Genomic DNA, 13,941 nt, shown 5'->3' with positions numbered 1-13,941 from the left:
TCTTTAAGCCGCTGCCTGGGAGGGGGATGACCTTTGAGGCTTCTATGCCCCAGACCCACCTCCGAGGAACAATCTCATTTTCTCTGAGTGACTCGTGGAAGGAAGCTGTTTGCCACTCTGAGAGATGTCAGAAGGGTCGCTTTCAGCTTCCTGAGCCATGTGGGGAACAGCTAACCTTGGGTGGTCACAAACCTCTAGCTTCCAGAAGGTCGGTTCAGGCCTGTGGAGAGCCTGCCTGTGGGTCTCATGCACGACTGAGTTTCTGGGCCATTCTGACCAACCGGAATACTGATGGTTCCCTTATTGATAGGAGCTCCACTGTCTGCCCCTGAAACCCTCCCACCGTTCTGGCGGTGTTTTGCACATAGTTCCACCAGGCCTGTGGCCAGGTGAGTCTCCCCATGTGACACCTCCCATCTTCCTTGTCAAAGTCCTGCCCAACTGCGAAGGCTCAGCCCCACCCCCACAACGATTTTGCTTTTAATGGCCGCGCTCGTTGCTGAGTATCTTGAAACATCTGTTGTACTGTCATGGTAGTGAAGTTGAAATGCATGTACATGACCCTCAGATGTATATTGGCATATATTTTATCATCTACAATCAAGTTTTCACTCCCTGGGCATCAATAATGACAGGTGGCTGCGTAGGTCGGAAACACAATTTAGCTCTTCGTAATAAACCGACAGGCTCCTTTGGAAAGTGCTTAATCTCTTAAAGGTCAAATGCCAGCTCCTCTGCCTCCGGAACTTGGTACAAAGCTGGGGCCTGTCGGAGATGTCAGCACCTACTACTGGGCTGATTCCTCTCATCAGTTGGTCCTGCTTCCAGCTCTATAGGTGTCTGCAGATTCCTGTAGACACAGCTGCTGCTCCAGCGCAGAAAGGCAGCGCCTGCCTCTTTCCCCACATCTCCCTCCAGGGCACAGTGCAGATGCCTGGGTGCATTCAGCGTTGCAGAGGCACAAGTGACGGTTTGAATGGGAAATGTGTTCCACAGGCTCCGGTGGTGCTGTTTGGGACGGTTATGGTACCTTCAGAAGCTGGTGGCTCACCGGAGGAAGTGTGGCTTTGAGTTTATGGCCTTGACCCACTTCCAGTTTGCGTCCTGTGTAAGGGTGGAGAGCTGACCTCCCAGCTTCCTGCTCCTGCTGCTTGGACCATGCCCACCCTGGTGTTGTGGGTTCTTTCTCTGCAACCCCATGCAACAAAGTATCAATAGCAGTAAGTGGGTTCAAGGAGCGGGGTATTGAATGCTTGGTTTCCAGTTGGTGGTGTGCTGTTGGGTGAGCCAGCCTGGCATTGCTGCTGTTTGGTGAGCCAGCCTGGCATTGCTGCTGTTGGGTGAGCCAGCCTGGCATTGCTGCAGGAGGTATGCGACCTGGGCTGAGCCTTGAGAAGTCACAGCCTCATTCCACTCCCTGTTCATGTTTATATTGAAGCCGTGGTTTCCTAGTCGCCACACCTATCGCTCACTGCCTTACCTTCCTCCCATGATGGACTCCTACCCTCTGGAACTGAGAGCCAAAATAACCCCTTCCTTCTGTAAAACTGTTTTTTGGTCATGGCTATGCTCTCCCACGTGGTCCCTTGCCTTGGGACCCCACTCACTTGGGACTTCCTCCCATCCTTCTCCAGCTTCTTATAACGGTAACAAAAGAATAACAGTGGTGTTCTATCACAGCAACAGAAAATTAACCAATGAAGCCAGGACAGAGACACTGCTCCCATGGATACTTGGCAGGAGTGTGCCCCACTGAGTGGTGTAACTGCGGATAGGGTTAGGGTGTGCTCACCCTCAGCAGGGGCTCTGAGCAGAGCTGAGAACCTATGTGGCTCCTCATATTTCTCCTCTTGACAGCACTAATAACCAGCCATGCTCAGGGCACTTTCCTGTGCCCCCCCCAATCTCTTTTAAGCCTTGTGAGACGCCTGATAGGTGGACTTTTTTCCATCATTTTTATAGCATAAGAATATGAAGCCTGAGGAGCGTTAATCCTAACATCCCTGAGTAAGTTACAGGACCAGGACTATTAGACCCCAAAGTCTGATTCTTTTGCAAATGGCTCACGTCTTTTTTTTTTTTTTTTTTTGCTCAAATGAGAACAATACACTAAGAGAAAGAGGGTAACTGGGGCTTGACCTAGAATTCAAGAGAAGATTCATCTCAGAGCAGGAGCTCTGAGTATGAGGCTGGGCAAACATCTCTGGGCTAGAGGTAGGTTTAGGATTCCTGGAAGGGAGCTTCCTGCCACCTTCACAACTGGCAGCTTTTAATCTGGGTTTCCAGGACAATCCCCTCCCTGTAGGGGGCTGTTTTGTGTGTTGGGGATGGAGAGGCCCCTAGAGACAGCAAGTGGACCACAGCATTTTGTCTAATGACCACAGTGACAAGGAAAAAGAAAAGAAGCCGACTTCCTGGTAGTCAACTGTAGAAAAATAATTTTATTTACTACTGTAAATAAAGTAGTGCAAAGAGTAGTTTGAACCCACAGTATTGCATTACTGATTTACTGACTACTGTAGCAGCATACAGTACACAGACACTCTGTTCTTCCTTGCCCTTTTACACACACACACACACACACACACACACACACACACACACACACACACACACCCCTATGCAGACACAGGCAGGCAGAAGGGGTATGATGAATCTATGAGCTATCAGTTTTTCTGCATATTTTCTGCATTGCTGCCAGTCTATTCTAATGGTGATTCGTGAAGAAGACGACTACACTTAAATAGTAAAGATTTTTCTAGATGTTATTGCATGGGTTGTGATGGAAACATAAGCGATATCTAATAACGTCATCAGATGATTTGGAAGCACTACAACTCTAGGAAAACCCACAGCGGGGGGGGGGGGGGATGTAAACCAATGTACAATGCTATTGCCTTCCCTGTATATGCTGTTTTGTTTGCTCCAAGGCGCCTTCTAACTGCTGGGTTTGGGACTCAGAGAGTGATCTGTCCGTCAGGTGGGCTTTTGGGATCAGGATGTTGTGTCGAACACAGACACTGAAGCATCATCAACCTTGGAGAGAAGTTCCTGCTCTCTGGTTAAAGGAAATGAACAAAGACTAAGACTTTTTTTTAAATGCCTCTCCGTGGATGGGAGTATGGATGTGCCACGGAGGCAGACTGTGGTTCCCGGAACAACAACCAGGAATGACAGGCTGACGTCCTAGGTCACCTCCCCACGTACCCCCGTTTCAAGGTGACCCTTGGAATTTGTTTGATAACTATATTCTGCTCTGGGTACGCCCTTGTTTAAAAGTAAACAAAACGACACCAAGTGCAAAACCGGCATCCAGTTCACAAGACATTTAAGGTATTTATCAGCACAATGCCCTGGCCTTAGCCTTCCCCAACCAGCTATTGAAAGGACCGTCTCTCAGCCTGACAGACTGGGAGTGCACAGTTCACCCACGAGGCTCAGCGTTGTTAGCCATCATGTGCGGGTCATGGTCGGAGGCATCTGCAGCTGGAGGCACAGCTGGATTTGGGGTGGATGAGGTGGGGTCTTCCATGACCCAGGCTGGTGCTGGAGAGGAGCCATTGGCTGCAGAGACACATGCAAACGGGGTTGAACATTGAGAGAGAGAGGCTTATGCAGGATACCCAGCCCCACCCAGGATCCAGCAAACTCCTTGGCTGGTGGCCAGAACTCTCAGTAGACATACAACCTTGGACCCATTATCTAGGTTCTTTGTACCTTGGTGTCCCCTCCTATAAAATATCAGGTTGGAATAGCTGTGTAACGGATCTCTGGTCGCTCTGGCCTGGGGTTCTAAGTCACCAAGTGTCTGAAAGGATTTCCAGGCAAAATGTTGCTGTAATCAGTTTCGTGAGCTGTGGTCCCATCGTCCCTCCCGACTTTCCCCCATGATTCAATATCATATAAACCATACATAATGTCAAACGGCCAGAGGAGGGCTGGTTTTATTTACATTCTTGTGCAAGTTCAGCCCAAGTTACTGTGTTTAAATAATTGCTCGCAACGGTTAAAAAAGGAAAATGCTGTGTTTTCCATGAAATTATTAGGTTTCAGTGTTTTTAAACATATCTTTAGTAGAGAAGATGATGACCCTGATTATAGAGGATCATATATCTAGTTTATGTCAGCAATTTTCTTTTCTTTTTAACTTGTATTTTATGTGTTTGAGTGCTTTGCCTGCACGCATGTCTTGTACGACGTGAGTGCCTGGTCCTACAGCGGCCACAGGAGGGCATCCGATTCCCTGAAACTGTAGTTAGAGATGGTTAGAGCTGGCATGTGGGTGCTGGGAATAGAACACAGGTCTCCTTCTTCAAGAGCAGCCAGTGGTCTTAAAAACTGAGCCATCTCTCCGGTCCCCATGCCAGTAGTTTTCAGATGAGACAGTAAGTGATTTTGCCGCCTCTAGGACAGTGGCACTGCCTGGAGACATTTCTGCTTGTCACACACACCTGCCCGGGGATGGGGAGGAGTCGATGGCTTCTACTGAGTGGAAACCACAGATCACGTTAAGCCTCCTACAGGACACACGACAACCCCACAGCAATGAGTAACCAGCTCTAAATGTCATCTCTGCTGGAGCTGACAAAGCTCACTTTATGTATTAGAACCTAGACGTGCCCCAGGTGTAAGACTGGGCGGGCTCTGGAGGCCACCTGCTCTGACCTTGGACAGCTGTGTGACTTTGGGTGACTTATCCACATGTTCCCACCTCCAGAGAACGGAGAAAAAGAATGTAGCTGCCTTGCTGAATCATTGCAAGGGTTAAATGAGAAAGGACACTTAAAAAAAAAAAAAAAAAAAAAAAGCTTAGAAGAGTGTTTGGCATGGGTAAGTGTGTGGGAAATGTTACTGGTTCCGGGGGATTTGCTCATTCCAGGTACAAGATAGAAGAGCATTTGCTTTCTGGCTGCTTGCAGTCCCCTTTGAAGCTCCAGAAAAAAAAACAGCATGGACCTCAAAACCGGAAAGACTACGAGTTGAATAGCGTTGACGTTTACCAGCTGGGTAATCTTGAGCCAGCTCTTAACTACTCTGAGCCTTGGCTTCTTTGGCTATTAAAAATGGGGACAGTAACACCCAGAGCTGTGTGTGATGAATTGTTAGCTAAGTGGCCAAAGTCTGTGCAAACACCGGCTAGTTTACCCGTAAACTTGTGATCACACTTAAAACTCCATAGTATTTTAGCCTTACTAACTTTGTAGAAAGCGGGTCGCCTTTATTTTATTTATAATTTTGTACTTATTTATCTGCAGCACACATGTGTTAGTGTGTGCACATGCCGGGCACATACGTGTAGGTCAGAGGACGGGCTGCAGGAGCCCGTTGTCGTCCTCTTGGATCATGTGGGCCCAGGGATTGAGTACAGGTTTTCAGCATCGGTAGCAAGCATCTTCAGCTGCTGAGCTGTCTCGAGGGCCCCACGGAGCCGTTATTAAAGGCCATGCTGGAATGTATGTGCTATACAAAGATGCTGCCCTGTGCTGACAGTCCAACTCTCCAGTCCATGTCTGAACACGGCCACACCCAAGGGCCACAGCTGGAGGTTGGGGCACGAGGGTTTCTAGCAGCTTGCCTTTTCAGCCCGTGGACAGGACTGTTCTTTAGGGATTCTTCCAACACCCACAGGAGATGTGGAAACAGAGGACTAGGGGAGAGGCCGTGGTACTGTGTAATGGTGGGGCATTGCTAGGGTGGCCAAGTGATGAGGTCCAGGGACCATGGGGCCACAGTGGGAGGGCCAGACCTTGTGTACCTTCTTTTCCTGCTGCTGGCTACCCAGGAGCTAGACAGATACTGCCTTGTGGACGTTCTACTTCTAATGTGTTGGAATCTCTGGTTTCTCTGAACCTCCTTTTTGTCATAGGATCTGCCTTTCCTGTGACCCCTGTGGAAGTTAATATAACACTAAGGCATGGGCTTTCAAGCCTAGTGGGTGTCTGAGTCACCATGGTAACGAGATAAATCAGCAACTGGTTTTCTGATTAAAACAAAAGGTGCGGATGTGTAAATGTAGAAGGAATGCCTAATTAGCCCTGCCACCACTTAATCCCCCTGGATGGAGGCAATAATGAGCGCCTGCTGTTTCCTAGGCAAGTTTGTTATTATCTTTGTGAAGGGCCCCTCCCTTCTGTGGGGGCTGCAATCACTCCGTGAGCCCCCTACTGTATGTCTTAATTTCAGAGTGGCCCCTTTGTCTCTGCTTACCTGGAAAACGTGCTAATTCTATTATTGGGCTAGAATCAAGGTGACCAGGAATATAATCGGGCTGCTTAAAAAAATAACAGAGTATATTCCGGAGCCAAAGAGAAGTGATTTGTGCATCGTTTGCTGCTGGGGAACCACGTTTGTACATTAGTGGGAACAATTAGGACCTGGCACACACAGGGCCCAGGGCCGACGGCAGGCAATGTCTGCTTGCGTGTGGGTCTGTGATCTGAGAATGGTTTCTTACACGTTAAAATGGGGGTACAAAAATCAAAACAAGAATAAGACTGGTGTGTGAGGTTCTAATGTGTTCACACACAGTTTTATCAGAAGCCCGACTATGATGTCTGACTCATCCGTCAGTCCACAGAGTGGAAAAGCCAGAGCTGTGAGAATCTACAGAAAAATGAGCTGCTGCAGTGTAGCTCAGTCGGTGGGGCGCTTGCCTAGTATGCTCGAGCCCTTCGTTCCCTCCTTGGCATCCCGTAAACTGGATGTAGAGATGTAGGCCTATAATCCCAACATCTGGGAGGGAGAGGCAGGAGGACCAGAAGTTCAAGGCCAGCCTCTACTACGTGACAAGCTCGAGGCTAGCAGGGGCTTCGTGTAGAAAACCAAACAGAAGAGCGAGCTGACCCGTTATAGTCATTGCATACATCTGGCTGCCAGACGTGGGCTTCGGCAGAGTACGGGAAGGCCACCAGTAAGAGTGAGGGGCGAGGAGGTGGCACTGGGCATCTCACACTATGTTTGAGCCTGTGAGGCTGCAGAGCCCAGGACACGTACAAGACTCCTGCCAGCAAACCAGTTCCAAGCGTGGTGGGCGTTGGTGGGCTCCACGAGTGGGAGACTAATGGAGACAGGGGAGCCGACTTGCTGTGGCATCTCTAACCTCAAGGCTGTCAACTTTCTTCACTAACACTCTGTGTGGCATTTGGATCACGGTGCTTTTAGCAGGAACCTCATCAGCTGGAAATGTGGGAGACGGGAGCGGAGCACAAAGGCTTAATTAATCTCACTTGGGTCATCTTGCATTTTGTTAGAAACCAAAAAACCCTACGCTAACCACAGCCTGGAAGGATGAGCCTGTGTACCTGGGCAGCGTAGGGACAGACTGACAGACTGGCATAGGCACCTAGTCACCTGGGAGCAGGAAGCTCTGCAAGCCCCTTCAATGCCCTGCGTTCCTTGGACGTCAAGGTTTTTTTTTTTTTTTTTGCTCTGAAATGAACAAGACCAGATGAGTTTCAGAGTTCAGATTTGGGGCTCAGGCTAGACTATGCCTAATGAGGTACCCCAGGACTCAAGTAGAAACGTGAGGTTCATCATTTCATGTATACACCTTCTATGCATAGATCGAAAGGTAACTCTATATATGTTTAGAGTTCCTGCATTTTTTTTTTAGATTTATTTATTTTACTGTGTATAAAGTGTTCTGTCTGCATGTATCCCTGCAGGCCAGAAGAGGGCGCCAGATCTCATTACAGATGCCTGTGAGCCACCATGTGGTTGCTGGGAATTGAACTCAGGACCTCTGGAAGAGCAGCCAGTGCTCTTAATCTCTGAGCCATCTCTCCAGCCCCGAGCTCCTGTATTTTTTACTGGACCTGTTAGGTAAAGACAGGTGTGGGCTTCCCTCTTGTGGCTTCATGACACTACTTAAGTTTCAGAGTTTAAGAACTTGGGATTTAGAGTCTTACAGATCTTGTGTTTTCAAAATTCAAATATCGGTTTTTCAAAGGAGGACTCTTTCTTTGAAATGGGGCTTCTGTTTTATCTTTCCATTTTTTTTTTTTTTTTTTTTTTTTTTTTTTTTTTTAACCTTCCTTCAGGCAGCCAGCCAGGCCCTGGCCGTTTTGTTTGAGGGATGTCTGCAGCAGACACAGTTAGTGGTGAATCCAGACTCACTTTACGCGGGGATATTTTGAGTTTCAAACCCTCCGCTCCATTAAGCTAATTATGCTTGGTGTCCTTGGTAGGGAGGGAATAGCAGTGCTTTTGAGATGCACTCAAAGCAGTGAAATCAAACTCTTTTTGGAGTCAGAGAGGGAACTGTTTTTGGATTGTTCTAGCTAAATGCCCTCTCCTTTCCCGGGAGCAACCTGAAACTGGAAGGCTCCGGGGGAAAATGCTAATGGTTCTATGGTGAGGTGAAGATGCCCAAGCAGAGTGAGCCAGACGTGGCCTTTCTGAGGACCTGCAATAGAATGACAGGCCTGGAGCCCTGCTCTCAGAACTGTGACAACCCAGTAACTCCGGGACCTTATTACTGCAGAAGCTGATCTTTTCAAATACGCAGCTGCCTGGAGGAAGGCAAGCCCGGGACCATAAACAAGTTTCCTTAAAGACAGTACTTGTTCCCTGTTTTGTTGCTTGTGACATATTTGTTAACACCTTTGTTCAGATGCTTTTGAAGCCCCACAGCATAGCAAAAGCATGTTAGGCTTTGGCTAACTATTACAGAGGCAAATCGGGTTAGTTAAGCATGATCGCCTCCTTGCGGCAGATTTCTTTAATTGCAGGCAAAATCTCCCAATAGGAGGAGACTCTTTGACAGTTAATAGCTTAAATATGTTCTCTCAGCTACATAAAGAGGCACAGATAAGCTTCTCCCTTGCTGAGCATTGTCCCACAAATACCAGTAGGGCCAGAATCTTAGCAGCTGGTGGGACTAACGCCTGTCCTGCACCACTGAACATGGAACCATTTAATGCAGCAAAGGCTGTGGCATGCTGACTATGTGTCACAGAGCATCACAGAAACTTGGGAGGAAAATGAGGCTATCTGGAGCTGAACACACAACAGATGTGAACCGCTTGCTGACAAACCATTATAATTTCAAAAAAATAATTGATTAAAGACAACAATAACAAAATCCTGAAATGAATAAGGACCCCCAACTACTAGTTTCAGTCCCCACCCCAAGCTGGTTTTGGGGGCCCAGCAGCTTTCGAACCCATGCCTCCTCTATTGACTACTGACCAGCACCCAAGGTGAAACTAACTCTGTAGATCAGGCTGGCCTCACACTACAGAGCTCTGCTTGCCTCTGCCTCCCACGGGCTGGGATGGACAGATATGGTTTCATCCTGGACCAGGACTTCAGACACCAGGAAAGGAAGGGGAGAGACACTTCTGCCCCCAGCGTGAGTCCCCAGCATTGGAGCATCCCCTCCTTGTTTCTGCCATTCCTGGTCCAAGCACGTTTTACAGAATGGCAGTGTGGGCATGACCCAGAGGCCTGCTACAGCTGTCTAATCCGGGCACATGCCCGCAGAATCCTCACGGAGCATGAGCCCTGCATGGTTCGTGTGCACAGTAAAACGGAGAGGTAGCGGGCTAGAAGTTACTTATGGAACTGTTACTTTGTAACAAGTCATTTTCTTTTAATTATCCTTCATATTGCTCTTAAAGCAAATACGTGTGTGGGCAGGCTAATTATGAGTTTTATTTTAAGATACTAGGACCTATTAGGAAACATTTTTACTGTGAAGAGTCAATTATTTTAAGATAGTCTATGACATTTTAAAGGAAAACAAGTTTGGAACTCTACACCCTACACCCCCTTGGTCTCATTTCCTTAGCTGAGCAGGCCACTCCACCTCTCCTGCCTCCGTTTGCTCATCTGTAACACGCCACATGCAGAACTAAGCTCTTTTTTTTTATTATTATTTTTAAATTTTATCCCAACACAGTCTTCTGTGGTTGCTGAGAAGAAAGGACAAGAGGGACAGGGAGACAGAAAGAGGAGGGACTGGTAATGAAGACTGGAAGGCAGGAAGGAGCCAGTGTCTGATAAAGGAGCCCCCACCCAGCCATGAATTTTCATGGCTCCAGCTGGCATAAAGGCATCAAGTCAGTTTTTAGCAACCCTAGCGGCGCTGCACCCGGAAAAGCCACAGCAGTATCTCCACAGAGTAAAAAGGACAAAGGTAACTTGAAATGGAAAGCACTGACAAGTTGCACAAGACACATGCTCTAACTGGCAACAGATTCAGGGACAAGACAGAAGGTGCCCTAGGGAGATTCATGCAGAGGCAGAGGACCAGGCTCCCAGCCTGGCAGGGCTATGGAGGGCACCCTGCACCTCCTTGGGAAAATGAGAGGAAGACGGCCCTGCACTAGCCTTGGAGAGAGAGAGCCCAGCCCTTTCAGTATTCATCATCTGTTATTCAAATAACGGCCATGCAAACACTCTCATGCCAGCCCGCCTTAATGGACTGGTTTGTAAGTGTCGCTGTTAGTCTTTGTGAATGATTCCCTCCTCTTCTTGCCATTCAAGATAGCGTCAATCTGTCGCTTTCCACCAAGAGACATTTGCAGGGTTGAGCCTCTGCTAAGTGTGAGAGATTATAATATGAACGGTAGGACTTGGACCATCCTTTAACCCTAGGAAGATACATAAAATAGCTAATGTTCATCGAGAGGGTTTTATACACCATTCAAGTTTAGTAGCCGTTAGGATAAGCATCTCATATGCATTTTTAAACGGTTCCCACCATTTTACATCCCTTGGAAGTTGTGACTGATGAGAAATGGGGAGATCAGAAAGGTTGAGTAATTCGAACTAAGTCACACAGACTACAAGTCTGGAGGCTAAGTCCAAACAGAAGTGATGAGCTCATTCCATTAGCTCCTTCCTTAGGCTAGCTTGAAAATTAGCTGTGTCTGGAAAGAACCAAAGTGGGCTCTCCAAGTCTACCTGGCTCGCTAGGGAGACGTAAGCATAATGAGTGCGCTGTGGAACAGAGTGTTTAACTAGGTAAAGGTGTGCTACATTCATTCCTGTTGCAGAATAATTGTTTAACTATGTAAAGATGTGTTGCTTTTGTTTATGTTGCATTTGTTTAACTACATAAAGATGTGTTGCTGTTTTAACTTGCCTGCCAAAGCACGGGACTGGCCTAATATAAAGCTGAATGGTCAATAGCTAGCCAGTAGAGGGATAGGCAGGACAGGTGGGCAGAGAGACTAAGTAGGGGGAGGAGTCTAAGCTGGGGGCGGGGCAGGGGAGAAAGAAAAGGGGATGCCAGGGGTCAGCCATGCCTAGGGGAAGCAGGAAATAAAAAAAAAAAAAAAAAAAAAAAAAAAAAAGATTAAAAAGGCCCCAAGGCAAAGCACAGATGAAGAGAAACGGACTAAAATAAGTTATAAGAGATAGTGTGTCAAGCCTAAACTAAGGTTGAGCATTCACAATTAACAGTATTTGGGGACTGGTAGTCTAAGAAACCCTGTTACATGAGTGGGAATACTTCATACAGCAGCTGGGTTTGAAATGAGGTTTTCAAGCATATGGAGGGGAAAAATATTTTAGTTCATTTTTTGTTTGTTTGTTTTTGTTTTTCAATGAGAAAACCTCAAGCCCTTTACTTTGAAAATTGCAATTTTCCGAGGCTCCCTGACAGTCGGGGTCTGTGAGACTGTAAAAATATGTTCTTACTATTCGGGACCACGTTAAAGAAATGAAGCAGGACCAAGTCTATGAAGAGAGGGGAGAAGAAGCCCCCGACCCCCCCCCAACCCCCACGCCCCTGCTCGCCTTGGCTCTACAGAAAGCTTTACCTGAGAAGCACTGGAAGTAAAGCACCGTCCAGGCGATCACTGCGGACAGCAGGAAGGTTCCCAGGAAGTAGATCTGCAGACATTCGGAGCATGCGTGAGGTCAGGTGACCGTGGAAGGGCAGGGCTTCGGGTAGGGCTGGGGAAGATACTCACCAGGGCGGAGTGCAGGATGGCACCCCAGAGGAGCCGCAGGCGAAGGAAAAGCCAGGCCAGGGCGCAGGGGCTAAGGGACTCCTCATTACTGAGGCTCCAGCACCTGTGCACAAACATGGGGGACCTGTGATGCCACGGGCTTTGGTGGCGCCGGCCACGATTGGGTCCCTCATACCCACTTGTGTCTGCTTTTGCATAAGCAAACTCCCTCAAGATGACGGCGGAGAACGCAGCTAATTCTCCGTGCTCTGGGCCTGACCTGGTATTTGGAGATGCTAGCAGAAACCTCTGTAAAGGTCATAATAACCTCATTCCCAAGGAGAAGACCCTGAACACAGGATCTACCCAAACGGTATCTCTGAGTGCCTATCCAAAGTCCGGGAGTGGTTTGGCCTCCTTATCTTCCAGAAAGACAGCTTATCAGTTGTGTGATTTTTTTTTTTTTCTTTCTCTCCCATCTTATGGAAAAATCTTGGTCAGCACTTGAACTTCAGATCTAGAACAATCTATGACAGACATGGAAAAGGAATAGCATCTGGCCTTAACTGAGGGTTGCTAGAAGCAAGTCTGGTGACATTTTCTAATATCACAAAATCAGGGTGACGCTGGCTTGAATTAAGGTTGGGTCCCCTCCCTCTCCATCTCCACAGATTCAGAGTAGCTCGGTGCTCACCTTTCATACAGCTCCTGGAGGATGGAGGCGTTAGTGGGATGGAGTGATGGGTCAATTTCCAGGAACTCCAGAATGTGATGTGAGACAGAAGCCCCTTCCTCTATCAGGAGAGCCAGGTTGAAAAATCCCTAAAAAATGAGCAAAACCGAACTCAGTGACTCCCGGCACAAAACCCAGACACACGCCCTTCACCACAATGCAAACTTTGACAACCTCTAATTTTTTTTTTTTTTTCCACAGTCCGTAGAGCCAGATGGTTTTGTCGAGTTCATTGATGGATTGTTTCCCTGAGTATATGCAGCTGAGAAATTTATTTGCAGGAGAGTGGGGAGGGTTTCAAAGAATTCTGCAGCCCATCTGCTCAAATGCCAGGCAAGCCCCTTCCCTGCCCTGGTTCCCACACAGGACTTGGGGAAATGAGTCCTTGTGTCAACAGAGCCAGAACACTGGGTTAACCTGTTGCTTAAGAGCCATGCCTTGACTGCCATCAGTCTACTGGACAGCCAATCAGATAAACAATACAAATATCTGAGGTGTTCTAGGTGAGCGTGGAAAACCTCCCATGATTCCTGTTTGTGTAAACCTCAGCTATGGGTCATTTTCCTACCTCTTTTCTTCTATACTTTGCTTCTGACCCTCAGAGGGGGACCTGTCCTCTGGACTATGTAGCTCCAATAAAAGGATGTCATTCGAGAGCCACATGATTGAGAATCGTCTAAAAATCTAGGTACTATTAAACTAACAGAAAGAAATAACCCCTCCGGCATGAGGGTCTGTGGCCAGAACAACATGCTCTCCGAAAAGCAAAGGGACCTGTATAACTAGGGATCCACAAAGAAAAACTCTTGTTGCCCCTCCAAGAATGATTGGTCATGTTTGGGGTCTCCCTGTGACCTTGTGTTTCAATGGCTACTGATAATAATTCACTGTGCTGTATATACCAGGTCTCCCCACAGCCCACGCAGCAGTCACTGTGGACACACTAGCAGCCAGCTTGTGAGTGCTTGCTGTGGGGGCAGCATTTTGATTTATAGACATTCATTGACTCTCACAACAATGAGCCAGTATTGGTACTAACACCCTGTTACCTTACAGATTGAGAAACTGAGGCATAAAGAAGAAGAAGATAAGGGTGGGCTTGGGGTCACCCAGCTAGAAAATGGCAGAGCTGGGGCTCAAAGGCCAGAGGACAGGCTCCAGAAACTTTGCTCACACTGCCAGATAGCATCTAGGTAGAGTACGGAGCGTCTTCCAGATGCGCGCGCACACATCCAGCAGTATATACACACCATTCTCTTCTCTTTGAAAGGATGACACTCATAAGACGTAAAGTGTGAGAAGAAAAAG

General features: G+C 47.7%; 1 protein-coding gene across 2 annotated transcripts in view; it reads right to left on the bottom strand.

Moving 5' to 3' along the window:
• Positions 1-2,421: 2,421 nt before the first annotated feature.
• Sel1l3 (SEL1L family member 3) overlaps positions 2,422-13,941 on the bottom strand; it is a 108,463-nt gene continuing 96,943 nt past the window's right edge. For both annotated transcript variants that reach the window (XM_051174111.1, XM_051174110.1), the window contains 4 exons: positions 12,595-12,722; positions 11,922-12,024; positions 11,769-11,841; positions 2,422-3,564 (listed from right to left, as the gene is read on the bottom strand). In XM_051174111.1, the coding sequence (XP_051030068.1) occupies positions 3,425-3,564; positions 11,769-11,841; positions 11,922-12,024; positions 12,595-12,722 (444 nt within the window). In that variant the 3' untranslated portion in view covers positions 2,422-3,424. The remainder of the gene's footprint in view (positions 3,565-11,768; positions 11,842-11,921; positions 12,025-12,594; positions 12,723-13,941) is intronic.

Source organism: Phodopus roborovskii, unplaced genomic scaffold (genome assembly GCF_943737965.1).
Source record: "Phodopus roborovskii unplaced genomic scaffold, PHOROB, whole genome shotgun sequence".
NCBI classification, from domain to species: Eukaryota; Metazoa; Chordata; class Mammalia; order Rodentia; family Cricetidae; genus Phodopus; species Phodopus roborovskii.
The sequence above is the reverse complement of the archived record's forward strand: the minus strand, read 5'-3'. Positions and strand labels throughout refer to the sequence as shown.